Genomic DNA, 14,225 nt, shown 5'->3' with positions numbered 1-14,225 from the left:
GTTAAAATCTTCCTGTATTGGGTTAATTTTCTTCAGCAACACCAATAATGAGATAAAAGGGAAGCGTTCATCATTATTGGAAATAAAAAATTAGTTAGTTACATGTTAGTGAGGGAGAAGCTTCATCTGCAGACAGTAAAAATGTGAAGTTTGTCATAAAGTTAAGCATAAAACATTTGGAGGTTTAATCCTGTATGACATTTAGTCTCCAGAAAAAAAACACATTAATTTGCTATCAGTGATTTCAGGTGTGTGTGTATAACCTCCTTGTGTTTGCTTAGCTAACACATTACAGCAAACGGTCAGTGTTAATTACAGTCAGTGAGTGTTTTAATAAAGATGGTATTGTAGTTGTTGTGAGATATTGTGAATTAAAGATATTGAGTTATAAAGCATCATAAACTGGACCAGTGGCCCTGGTTTTAAAAGTCTGGTTATCTACATATGAATATATCTGAGGTTAGTCAGTCTAACTTTATTACACTTTTCATTTCTGGAGCACATTGTTGACCTCAAACAATAAAACAATTTAATCAATAAAAGTGGATTAATAAAGAAGATTATTATAGTAGCCAAGACAACATACTTACCAAAATTAAAAAATGCAAATACAAAATCTCCACAATGTATTTATTTATACAGTATTTTAAAAAAAAGTTATTTTGCACAGATAGCATCTCTACAGTTCCCATCGTGAACCCGAGAAGATGGTGCTTTCTTCCCTGCTTCTGTTTCCAAAACGTATGACCTTACATTTGCACGTGCACTGATTTGTTTGCATTATTTTAGTTTCCATGGCAGCGGATCATTTGACTCTCTGAGGCAGGAAAGGATGGCTGGGAAACACAAAGTTAGACTGAAAATGTGTTTTTCAGCTCTGCTTTTGTCTGATATTTGTCTATGTGGGTTTGTTTGTGCAGTTTAATTAGTACACAGAAAACAACGTCTGGGCTTTTGTGTACATCATGTCATTGTGAGAGCTAGTAGAGGAATTTAACAGGCTGTTAGTTTTCATGTGTGTTCAGCTGCTTTACATACGGGATGTTTTTCATACACTAATTGATATTTGGATGATAATTATTTCCCCAGTAGTTTGTCTTATATCTTACTTGAGCTCCAACAGTTAGTGTTTTGATTTCATTCACAGATCATGTTTTTGTAATTTAGATCCAATACTTCATATGTTTTATTGTTGTGTTTTACTGTTTTGTTTTTGCTTTTGTATTTGAAAAAAGCAGAAAATTTGTTCGATTCAAAAATTGAATGTTAAAAATGTATTAGATGTGCAATTTTGAAATTATTTTTTCTTTATTTTCTTCAATATAAAACTTTTCTGAGATTAATCATTTATAAAAATGCAATCTCGCTGTAGCCTGAACTTTAATAATGACAGCGTCCAACCGTCAAAAATGTAAGGAAGGACATACTTTTATTATCAGGCAATAAATAAAAGCTGTGATTTGCTGAGACTTTGACTAATGTGTGTCTTTACAGGTTTACAGGTGGTTTTAAACTCCATAATTAAAGCCATGGTTCCCCTCCTTCACATTGCTCTGCTGGTCCTCTTTGTAATCATCATCTACGCCATCATCGGCCTGGAGCTCTTCATTGGAAAGATGCACGCCACCTGCTTCGTCATAAAATCAGGTAAACTGGTCCTTATTTCATTATTCTGTTAGCTTCTATCTTTCTTTCACCCTAAACAGACATAGTGAGGATATGAGATTACCACAGATACAGGATTTAATCCCTGGGAATGAATGGAATAATGCACCTTGTATGTGAATGGTGACAAGCAGCTGAGAACAGGACACAACAGCAGATGGTGGATTAAATCCTGTGATTAAATGACAGATATCTAGCTATTATGTAAACAAGCTCACTCTTTGACTTAGTATCGCTTACAAAATAGCACAATCATTCAAGAAATGTGCTCATGTTTAAAGATAAATAAGTGTAAATGTAAAAAAAAAAAAAAAGCAGAGTAAGAGAGATTCTTGCTGTTAGGAAAGTTGAAATAAGTCAAAACAGTATCTGGCCATATGTGTGATCTATTTTATTTAACTGGGAGTGAAACCAGAGAACATTTTTCAATGAAGTTACTGCATCAGTTGTTTTAAAAAAAGAAAAATATTAACTGACCAAGCTTTTCCGATTGAACAATACCTCTGCTTTTGCAGGACAGTGTTGTATTTTATCCTAATGCAAAATGTAAAATATGTTCATAGTCAGATGGGTATATTATTGTCAATGTGCTATTTAGCGTTGATATTGCTCTCAAATTTGTTATTTTTAATGACGTTATATGTACTTTGTATGAGGCTAAGCAATAATAGCTAAAAATGAAACTGAAAAAAAAGAAATCTGTAGAAGTTTCCATCAAAAAATATGCAGTAGCCTGAATTAGATGTAACAAATTATTTTTTTTACCGTAAGAATGAAGTCAACTTTAATCATTAAGACACATGCAGATGTACAATAATGTAAGGTGAATATGAATAAAATTGCTGAGATTTGGAGTTTTTTCATGCTGATTGCATTTCTCTCTGTGTTAAACTCCAACCATCTGCTGTAAAGGTAAAACAGTGACTCAGATTTTGGCTTGTCTTTAGCGTTTGCTGTGCTCTCTACGTGTTTGTGTTCTGGCCTCCAGGAGCCCTGGCAGAGGAGGAGCCCACGCCGTGCGCTGTCTCAGGGCACGGCCGCCGCTGCCTGGTCAATGGCACCATTTGCAGAGAGGGCTGGCAAGGCCCCAACAACGGCATCACCAACTTTGACAACTTTCTGTTCGCCATGCTCACCGTTTTCCAGTGTATCACCATGGAAGGCTGGACCGACGTTCTCTACTGGGTAATCGAATGTTACAAAAATGACTCAGAAGCCTGAATCTGCCACCAGTTTTTGACTTTTTATTTAAAGCATGATCACAATATTTGTACTGAAATATATCTGAAGCCTATGCGATATAAAATCTCATTAAGCAACCTCACATGGGTCACACTCACATGACAATGATTTCTTTCAGAGCTGCAGCCTGGACAGTGGCTTTCCTTTGAATTAACAAGTGTCATCGATTTAAAAAGCTAGCCTCCCTTGAAAACTCTCAGCTTCTCATTAGCAAAAAACAGCAATGGCTTTTAATTAGCCAAAACACTTATGAGCTTCATCTCAGTCCTCCCACTCATTTACCCATGGCGACCTTCATCTGTGAAATAATGAACTTCTCCCTCTTTCTTTTCCTCTGCTGTCTTCCTATAGTCCTTTTTTCTTCCTTTCCACACATTTTACTGCTCTTTCCATGCATGCGTTGCCATGGCAATTTCATCTCAGTGTTGGTGTTGTGTTGCTGGAGAGAAGAAGGTCTGACAAACCTAAAACAATAAAGAATTGATTTATGGATAGATGGTCATTTAATGTTACATGTGCCATGCGACCTGTTCTACTTGAATTGGCCAACTTTAACAGTTCGTACATGGTGGGTGTTTGGTATTTGGTGAGTGAAGCTGTGTAGAAACTCAATTGATCTACATCTACATATGCATACATACAGTATATATCTGTGTGTATAATGACATGAACACTGACTAAATTAAATCAGATTTTATTTATCTCATGCTTATATCTGAGAGAAAAGAGTCATAGATCACTAATTAAAAGTTCCTAATTTCTTTGATCAATTTGAAAAAGTAGATTTTGATTAAAAAAAGCTACATTTCTTTAGGGGTGCCAGTAAGTTTTGTTCAAAAATGTAAAACAATAAAAAAAATAACTGTTAATTATTTCCTAATATGCAAATTCTTTTTTCAATATTAAATAAATGTAGTCAAACTAAAGTTTGGATTTTTACTAAAATGTATTAGAGAGACATGTTACTACTTCAATACAATATAAATAGGTTTATTTATATTTTGCATTTATCTTTTATGTAACTTTTCTAAAATCTTTGATGTCCCATTACATTTTTGATCACTGCTTCATTTTGGTACTTAAAGGGATTTTTGAGTTCCTCTGTAAGTAGTTGAGCAATTTCCATGAAGGACGAATATTACACAGTGAATAATATGACATGCCTATAAAATATAATAAAATGTTATGAAACCTGTAACTAACATAAACAATACATTAAAGAAGCACCAACCTAAGGAACATTAAAGTAATGTACAAAGGAAAAGGCACAACAGAAACAACACAGAGGAATAAACTGAAGCCAGATCTGAAGAAATAATAAGGAAATGATCAAAACCGGAAACACAGAAATCTAAACACCTTCAGATCATAACACATCATCCCAAATCAGTATTTTTACTTATGTGTATTTCTTTTTTTATCTCAAGTAGATACTTAGGCAAAGATTTTCCTAAGTGAGCTAACATTGATTAAACATTTTCCAATGCAGATGAATGATGCGATGGGCTTTGAGCTGCCGTGGGTCTACTTTGTCAGTCTGGTCATCTTTGGATCATTCTTTGTTCTGAACCTGGTCTTGGGAGTGTTGAGTGGGTACGTTTGCATTTTTACTTTCCACTTTTCAAACAGAAAAGTGAAAAAAAAACAAAAACAAAACCTTTCTTAATCTTAATCAGGCGTGTGTGTTGTCTCTTTTTCTCCTTGCAGAGAGTTTTCCAAAGAGCGTGAAAAGGCCAAAGCTCGCGGCGACTTCCAGAAGCTGCGCGAGAAGCAGCAGCTGGAGGAGGACCTTAAGGGCTACCTGGACTGGATCACGCAAGCCGAGGACATCGACCCTGAGAACGAGGAGGAGGGGGACGAGGAGGGCAAGCGCAATCGTGAGTTACCCGGACCTTTTTGATTGCTGTTTGCTCCGTGTGTTACAGCAAAGGGAATCCGCCCAGGACTGTGGCATAATTTTCTTCTTCAGTCTTTCAAAGTCACTGAATGCTTGTGAATTTTCACCATCAATTCGCCACTCAACAAACGCATGTTAAGTTTAAATTGGAGGATTCAAAAATACGTCTAAAACCTTAACTTTGGATAATTTCACGTTTGTAATTTTTACATAATTTTTTGATTGTTTTGTGGACATCTGAAAGACAGATGAAGGAAGAGCCCTGTTTATATAATCAGTAATTATGCGGTTACATAATAAACTTGGGATGGTGCAGGAACCATCTTTTTTTTTTGCAAAAAAATCATACAAATCTCATCTTCTGTGCACTGATGGCCCTACCGCGCTTTGCAGTCTGTTCACATGCACCTGTCAGTGTTCATGTTCTCCAGTATCTGCACTGCTTTTACCACTGCTGCTGCTGCTGCTGCTGCTGTTGTTGTTGTTGTGGTGATAACACACTAACGTTCTCTCCTTGATTCCTGCAGTGTGTGTGTGTGGGCGTGTGTGTGTGTGTCTTGCAGGGACGCCTTATAGGGGGGAAAAGTTATGACAATTCTAAGGGCCCCTGACCAACAGGGGGCCCTCCTGCAATTTATTCATTTATTTACTTATTTTCATAGAAATAAAAAAAAAATTGGGGCCCTGTCAATTACAAAATTAATCATATTGTATTTTCAAAAATAGTTTTTAGCAGTAAAAATCAACAGACCAAAAAGCAGACATCCATATTTGCACTGAACTGCATGAAATGGTTTGTTCCTGCTTAGCGTGCTTGACAGTGAAGTTTTCAGCAGAAAACAAGAACGACTGTGCCTGTTACTATGCTGCCAAGAAAAATAATAAAGTCAGGTTTTCAAAAAAAAATAAAAAAAATAGAGAAATGGAGAGAGAAAAATACAAGACTGTCAATGTGTAACCCAGTTTTTCTCCAAGAGAGGTGGGTAGACTGTGTGAGATTATCAACCATTTAGCATAATTAGCTCAGCTTTGCCTCCATTTCACCAGCATTCTATGAACGAAGGAAAACAAATTACCAACATATTCATATATTTAACTTGTACCTGTATCTCTTACCACACTTAACAACAGATGAGTCAGCAGCAGCAGCTCTAGTCCCTCCTAACCCGTCCTCTCCTGAGTGAAATTAACGCTGCAGTATGTCACTTTTATAAGAAATATTTTTTTACATATTTGTTCAAACTGTCATTATGTTGTGACAGTATGGTATAGAAATAATCTGTAAAAAATGTATTTCATCCTGTCTTCTCCCAGTCTACTATCTACTATCTAGAAACAACCAATCAGTGGCAGGAGAGTTTTTGTGCTGTCAATCATGCTGCGTGTAGAATGCCACTAACATCAGATGTTCCCTCTCTTCCTCCCCTCTTCCTCCCATGTGTTGCCACACATCTTTCTTGTTTTTAACAACTGTTTACTTCCCTAACTCCTGTATTTCACATTCTCACTTAAGTTTCGTTTACAGCTAATCATCCTCAGTTTTAGAATGTCATATGTGGTTATTGTGTCCAGAAATCATGAGCGGAAAGATCTGGCTAGTTAGGTTTATTGACTTTCATTATAGCTAATACTGTTTAATAACTAATAATCTCATAAATAACAACCTGTGGATCAGTTACTGGTGAAGGAATGTCATTATTTGTATTATTATACTCCACAGTATGGACAGATTTAAATCATCAATATTTTTTTCTGTAGTTTACCTGTGATTTTCTGGATACTGTAGCTGCATCAGTAGTTTGTTCTGAAGTTGCCTCTAGCTGTTCATTCCTCTCTCTTGTTCTGCTTTGTGTTGACTCACTGCTTCCTCTGCTGTCTGGCTGTGTGAACTGCATGTTGATAACACCAAGGGGTCACGCTGGCTGACCTCACTGAGAAGAAGAAAGGAAAGTTTGGCTGGTTCTCTCAGTCCACAGAGACACAGGGTAAATGTATTTGTGTGCACTTGAGCGCGGGAGCGTCGGGAAGACTTCATCTGTCCCCTGTGCGTGTTCTTGAAGACATTTCACCTTCGTCCTGAACAGTGTCTTTGCATTGATGGGCATGGTTTGCTGGATGCTTTGTGCACTTTGTTTCTTTATGCTGTTTTATTGTGCATGGTCCCTATCATCATCATCACCATCTATAATCATTTTCTTTAATGCTAAAGTCATATTCTAGTGTAAGAAGAATATATTTTAAGCAAAAAAAGCAAATAAAATAAATTAACTGAAGTGATTATAAACTACCAGATGCAAAAGAAATGTCTATTGAGAGGTGGATAATCTTCCAAAGTAAACTCTTCTATAAGCATTGTACAAGCACTGGTGAAAAGTTACAATAAAAGACAGATAAAAGCCGTCATACTGGTTTTGAGTACACAGTCAAAGGTGTAATAGTCTTCAAATAGGTTCAGCAGTTATAATTAACTGCAAATATAATTATTTGAAACAGAACAATTTACCCCAATTATATCTGGAGTTATGTTCTGTCCTGGCTAATGAGGATTAAACGCAGATCTTCCTTATCTCATCTGTGGTGATTTTGTTGAAAAAAAAAACAAAAACAAATTTAGCGTGAGATATTTTTTATATGGGCATAAATGTGTCTTTGGAATGTTGCCCCAAGATTTTACTTAGCAGATTATATTTAGCTTGGATTGAATCAGAAGTGTCAGTGTAAAGGTTGCTCATCCTTCATTGTCGTATCGAACGTGTTCATTATTTATCAGTAAGGTTGTTTTTCTGAATGCATGAATCATTTTCAGTATTTTATAAATGTTTTGTTCCCATGTTTATTAAAACCAACACTTACTGCAGTGCAGAAACCACATATCGCAATATAGAATAGAAATATAATAAAGCATTACAATTCAACAGTGCGTTTAGACGTTCAGATGTTTGGATTATAGCTAATGAGCTTATTTCACTCTGATGCATTTGTTATGACAATGATAATTTAAAACAAATTTTCTGCAACAATAACTTTTCTACTCTGATGCAATTCCAGGGAATTAGTGATCAGCCTAATTTGTGATAAACTGATATATAGTATCTGGCTTTGAAAATCTGCTAATCTGATTTGGTAATAATCTATAATAATCGATAACAGTCAGCACATTCTATTCTGGGCTAGATACATTTGTCCTCCCTGTTAACGTTGTGAAGACGTCACACAGATAGTTTAGCTTTTTTTCCCCCCTATTTTTTTTCAAGTAATTTACGACCATCAGAGAAACCACAAGTACTGGCTCTGCATACCACACGCAAAATGCAGAGAAGATGCAAGTAAGAAACTTGCAACATCTAAAAAGAAATTGGATGTTTCTCAGTTTTTTGCTTCTAATGTTTCATTTTATGTTGGCTTTCAGAAAAGTAATGGATCTGAAAAAAAGTACATCTTTATAATCTTATTGCTCAGCTAAACAACGGAGGAATTAATGCCAAAAAGAAAAATGCTTTATTTAAAAAAAAAAAAAAAATGCTGATGAAATAAAATTGTAAGTCACGTAAAATTTATAAGCTTTTTCATGCAATTCTATTTTTTATTTTTATTTTTTACATTTGTATGTGTGTGGCTCTGCAGCCAGCATGCCCACGAGTGAGACAGAGTCGGCGACCACAGACAACCATAATGGAGAAGAGGACAAATCTCTGTGCTGTGGACCGCTATGGTGAGTTTGACACATCACACCACAAATCAGTTATGCGAAAGGTTTTTCATCAAGTAGCTCACAGCTGACGCAGAAGTTTCCCTTTAGAGGGAAAATGGTCACCAAGGTAGCAAGTTCTGAAACCCAGCAGGAGTCGGTCGGAAATCAAGTCACTGAAGAAGATTCCACTGCCGAGTTTGCGTTTTAGAGATTTACAGTGCTTCCCATTTTTATTTAAAAATGTCCTGTCTTCTATTTCCACCAGTCAGAAAATAACTAAATCAAAGTGCAGGTTAGTACTGTGCTGTGGTGCTGCATGGTAGCTCTGCTCTTCTTCTCATCGTGCATGATCAATTCTGGTCACGTATTTGAATCATTCTGATCCCTGCTGTTTTCATCCGTACGTTTCTTTCCCTGATGGCACCAGCAATTCAACGCTGATCCATGTTGACCTAAAATCCAGCCGTCTGCTCCTGATCGGTTCTGATCCACTCGTATTTGCATTTGATAGAATTCCTTGATTTCAACAAATGATCCTTTTGCATGTTGCGTAGATCGTAACGTTTCCCTTTAGGTTTTCTAAGCTGATGGAGAGAATATTTCAAACTGATTCTCTGTCAGTCGGCAGTGGCGACGGTGGAACCGCTTCTGCCGCAGGAAGTGCCGGGCGGCCGTGAAATCCGTGACGTTTTATTGGCTCGTCATCATCCTGGTGTTCCTCAACACCCTCACCATCGCGTCAGAGCACTACAACCAGCCCGAATGGCTAACAGAAGTGCAAGGTGTCAGTTTTACTTTTTACATTCTTCTTGCTTTACTTTCACCATGATGAAATTCAATATACTACAACCGTTATATTTCTACGAAAAACATTCCCTTTTTCGTCTCTCTCTCTGCTCCAGATGTAGCCAATAAGGTTCTTTTGGCTTTGTTCACTCTGGAGATGCTCGTGAAGATGTACAGTTTGGGGCTCCAGGCCTACTTTGTGTCGCTGTTCAACCGCTTTGACTGTTTTGTGGTGTGTGGAGGAATCGTGGAGACCATCCTGGTGGAGCTGGCCATCATGTCTCCGCTGGGGATCTCGGTTTTGCGCTGCGTGCGCCTCCTCAGGATCTTCAAAGTTACGCGGTAAGCATATTTTACACTAATATTTGTTTATGTCATGAAGGCTAAAATCTGCTGCACAAATAAAAGTAGAAATAAAACAACAAACCAAAATGGCATATGGAGCTATGAAAAGAGACTCAAATAAGGGAAATCAAATAGTGTTTTATTGTAAGAGTGTGTTTCAGTTTTAGCTGCTTAAGATTGAAGACACAGTTCACAAACTGCAATTTTTCCCCATTTACTAAACTTTATTTTTCTCTATAAGAAAAAAGGAATAGAGAAAGAAAAAAGGGGGAAAAGAAGGAAGTTAAATTCCATCTCTGTCTTCTTCAGTCACTGGGCGTCTCTTAGTAACCTGGTGGCCTCCCTGCTCAACTCCATGAAGTCCATCGCCTCCCTGCTGCTGCTGCTCTTCCTCTTCATCATTATTTTCTCCCTGCTGGGCATGCAACTCTTCGGAGGCAAATTCAACTTTGATGAGACGGTGACCAAGAGAAGCACATTTGATAATTTCCCCCAGGCCCTCCTCACCGTGTTTCAGGTTTGTGTTTGCGAAAATCAGAGACGAACCGAGGGCTTTATCACACGTCACGCATGTCTTGTGACATTCGTTTTCAATATCTGGGAATAATTACTGCCAATAATGCCGTTTGACCAGAATCAGGTGCTTCAGCGTTATTCTCCTAATATTGCTTCACGCTGTTCACCAGATCCTGACAGGCGAGGACTGGAACACCGTGATGTATGACGGCATCATGGCGTACGGTGGACCGGCGTCCTCTGGCATGGTGGTCTGCATTTACTTCATCATCCTCTTCATCTGTGGAAACTGTATCCTACAGAATGCAATCACACACACTTGCATCGCCCAGTCAGCGCCTTGAAACTCTAGCTACACCCACAAAGTTTTTTTGAGTTTGAACATTAACACAAATTGTTTGAAATTAGGACTTACTTTGACAGACCAACAGAAAGTAAAGCATAACTACATTGAATTTCTTACAAATATAAATCTGATAAGTGTGGCATGTTTTCTTATTCGGTCACATACATTTAGCTGAAATTACAACTTTACCAAATTGAAAAAAGCTCATGTAACTGAACTGATCAATTTACTTGAAGCCAGTGGAGATTTTTATTTGATTTTTTAAAATGTTGGTAAGTGTTTTTGTTTTTTTCTGTAACTCACTTGATCAGACATCCTGCTGAATGTGTTCTTGGCCATCGCTGTTGATAACCTGGCTGACGCAGAGAGCCTCAACACAGCACAGAAAGAGGAGGAGGAGGCCAAAAAGAGAAAGAATAGTGTTAAGTATGGCTTCATTTGACATATTTTTAATTTTATTTCCATCTGCAAAAAAAAACAAAAAAGATACATTGGAGGCTTTTAAACTTTATTCATTGCCAACAGGGACTCAAACACAGAGAAGAAGAGGATTGAAATAACAGAAGACGGGAAAACAACGGTAAAATGCAAATTAGCTTGAGCCCTCACACATAATTTAGATGACCAAATCCCAGCACTAATCTGTTAGTGTTAGATATTTTTCTTTTTTGTATTAAGAAATCTGTAAAACAAAATTATTCTAAACATCTTCTAGATGCCAACGGAGGCCTTGCTGGAGGGGGACAAAGAATCGTTTACGACCGTCGACTCACCAGGTGAAGAACCTTGTTTGACAGATGAGACTTAATTGGTTTGAGTTTAACAATAAATGGGAATAATATTTAAACCGCAAATCTCTGTACTTTTTTTTTTTTTTAGAAACAACCATTTTGAAATCAAAAAACTGCTTTCAACGAATAACCTCAGCAGAATGGTTTATTTTTATTTACCGGGCAGCTTTAAATGTTAAGAGGTACCAGTTTCTTAAATGTCACTTTAATCAAGTTTAAGCAAAAATTAATTTATAGTTTTTAATATACTTTCAACGGAGTTATCCACTTGTATCATCTAGACATGTAACTTCTATTATATCTATTTGACAAAATGCACCAGGAAGTATAAGATAAAGGAAGAAGAAACTGAGAAAATATATAACAAAATAATTGCTGAGGGAATGAAATGACGAAAAACAAATAAATGTTTGTAATCAATAATGCAAATAAAATGGAAAACATAATTAAATTAAGAAAAAAAACAGCAGGAAATGCAGATTTTCTTTTCTTTTTACAGAGTTTGTCAGCAATATAATCAATATAGCAAAGAAATAATCTAGATATTTACTTTTGTGATTAACCATGTTTATATTTTTTAGTTAGGCAGTTTTATTATGGTGCAAGCAATAGACAGCATTATGATACTGAGCTATTGTTTTACAGGTGATGATGAAGATCATGATGATAATAGGAACCTCCCTGAAGCCCCGCCGGGCCCCCGGCCCCAGCGACTCTCTGAACTCACCATGAAGGAGAAGACCCCACCCATCCCGGAGGGCAGTGCGTTTTTCATCTTCAGCAGCACCAACCCGTGAGTCCGATGCTTGGAATCAGAACAGGCACTTTCTCTGTTCAAAAAGCTACAAATCTGAAGTCCATTATTTTAGGTGCTACAGAGAAAAAGAAAACCTAAAATGTAGCAATCCGACATTTTCCTCCCTCTGACTCCTCTGTTTCTGCAGGTTTCGTGTGCTCTGCCATAAGCTCATCAACCATCAGATCTTCACCAACCTGATCCTGGTCTTCATCATGCTCAGCTCCGTTTCCCTGGCGGCCGAGGACCCCATCCGCAACTTCTCTGCTCGCAACATTGTACGTAAAGCCACATTGACCTGTGTGAGGGAAGCTTGACATGCTAACTGTAGCTAATGAAGAGTCTTTTCCACAGAGGACTTTCCCACACTGCCAGGAGAAGCACAGCTGGGGATGAAGCCTGTCTTTAGACTGTTGTTTATTACATTGACGTGAATGCTTCAGTTGAGAAGACTGGCAGCAAAAACATGCTATACAGTATATTCTCAAAACAATGTACACGGCCAGATTGCTTGTCTTGCTTCCTTCCTTATTAAACTGATTGAAGTCACTTCTGAATTTCAATCAGTGGTGCGATGATAGGTTTTTGTATTTCTCTAAACCGCAGCAAGCTGCACTTGGTGATCCTGAATGTGGGAAGATCCCAATGACACCTGGAACCTTCAGGAAAATATTAGCATATTATCAAAATATCACAGGACTACAATCATTAGTTAGCTGTGAAACATCCACAGTCATGCATTCACACTTTTCAGGGCAAGGTTGCTCACTTGAATAGACTTTTTCCTGCCCTTGATTAACACATCTGAAACAGATGGTAATGGTTGAAAATGTGAAAGCTCTCCGAGAATGACAGAAACATCATGATAACAGGGAAAAAAAGAGATGAATGAAAAGATTTCTCATTGCAATAGAGTAGTAGTAACTACTCTATTTACTAGTTACCAGAGTAACTAGTAAATATCATCACCACCTGCTAGTGCAGCACAGATAATGCAGAGTTTCTGATTGGAACCTGACAAACCCCAAAAACGCAGATGGGTTTTTATTTTCTAAAAAGGGGTGAAAAATATAAGTATAAAGAAAATAGTTGGATAGTGTAAAAGTTTTGATAGATATAGTGGCTTTAAAACTCTTAAAAACAAGAATTTAATTTGATCCTAAAAAGCCAGAATAGAGAGGTAAGTGAGGTGTGATTGGACCTGACAGATATTATTAGCCGATTCCACCATGACGGACGGTCCAAGGAGCTGTCAGGTGGTTTGTGACAGGAACGCGTCATGAATAACATTGGGGGGTTTTGTGTTGTGCATTAGGAGAAAGTAAATCTGTCTCTCCTGAAATCACTGCACAGACCTTTCCTCCCAACATTAATTCCAGACGGGAAGCTAAAATCAAACTGCCTACCTCCAAACTTTATCCTTTACACTATGACCTGATGAAGTGATTGATCATAAAAACAGCTTCTACATTCAAATGTTACCCAGTTCAGCTTCACTCTGTGGAGATTTGCTTCTGTTTTGTATGTGTCTAAACAACATTATCTTGCAGCAACAAGTGTTTAATAGACCACTTTGTGTGTTGACCTGCAATGACTTGAACTTGTGCATTGCTTTTTGCAGATACTTGGTTATTTTGACTATGCTTTCACCGCAATCTTTACTGTTGAGATCCTGTTGAAGGTAAATGTCCTGTGTGTGCTGTGCTGTGCTGTGTTGGGTAGAGCTTCAGTAACCCTGCGTGCTTATGTCACTCTGATTGCCTTCTCAGATCCTAGGCTATGCAGACTATGTCTTCACTAGTATGTTTACATTTGAGATCCTTATTAAGGTAAACAACGGCGACTGTCGTGCCGCCTCAACAGCATCTCTCAGCTTGCTGCAAATGTCCTTCCTCCCGTCGTTTTATTTTTATGTTAGGAAAGTAATGGCTGCCTGCTCGTTTTGTCGTCACAGCACTACGACACGTTTTATGTCAGTTTTTTCCCCCTTGTTTGTCAAAAACATAATTTGCTTTATGGCCAACATTTCCTAATCATCTCTAGCCACAGTGCTGTCCACAATTATTAACACCCCTGATTAAGATGTGCACAAAATCACTGAACTAAGTTAATAGTAATAGAGACTGGGTGACTGCAAGATTTTTTTTGCT

The 14,225-nt window shown here is 37.6% G+C and overlaps 1 protein-coding gene across 1 annotated transcript in view; it reads left to right on the top strand.

The window, feature by feature from the left end:
* Positions 1-14,225, top strand: part of cacna1db (calcium channel, voltage-dependent, L type, alpha 1D subunit, b) — a 75,833-nt gene that overhangs the window by 37,196 nt on the left and 24,412 nt on the right. Inside the window, 17 exon segments of the mRNA XM_032570995.1 lie at positions 1,495-1,647; positions 2,654-2,850; positions 4,397-4,500; positions 4,615-4,784; positions 6,715-6,789; positions 8,429-8,516; positions 9,117-9,277; positions 9,398-9,623; positions 9,936-10,143; positions 10,313-10,433; positions 10,800-10,914; positions 11,014-11,068; positions 11,204-11,264; positions 11,925-12,072; positions 12,224-12,353; positions 13,697-13,756; positions 13,845-13,904. Of these exon segments, the coding sequence (XP_032426886.1) occupies positions 1,495-1,647; positions 2,654-2,850; positions 4,397-4,500; positions 4,615-4,784; positions 6,715-6,789; positions 8,429-8,516; positions 9,117-9,277; positions 9,398-9,623; positions 9,936-10,143; positions 10,313-10,433; positions 10,800-10,914; positions 11,014-11,068; positions 11,204-11,264; positions 11,925-12,072; positions 12,224-12,353; positions 13,697-13,756; positions 13,845-13,904 (2,132 nt within the window).

Source organism: Xiphophorus hellerii, chromosome 1 (genome assembly GCF_003331165.1).
Source record: "Xiphophorus hellerii strain 12219 chromosome 1, Xiphophorus_hellerii-4.1, whole genome shotgun sequence".
Taxonomy (NCBI): domain Eukaryota; kingdom Metazoa; phylum Chordata; class Actinopteri; order Cyprinodontiformes; family Poeciliidae; genus Xiphophorus; species Xiphophorus hellerii.
This window is presented reverse-complemented; position numbering and strand designations above follow the sequence as displayed.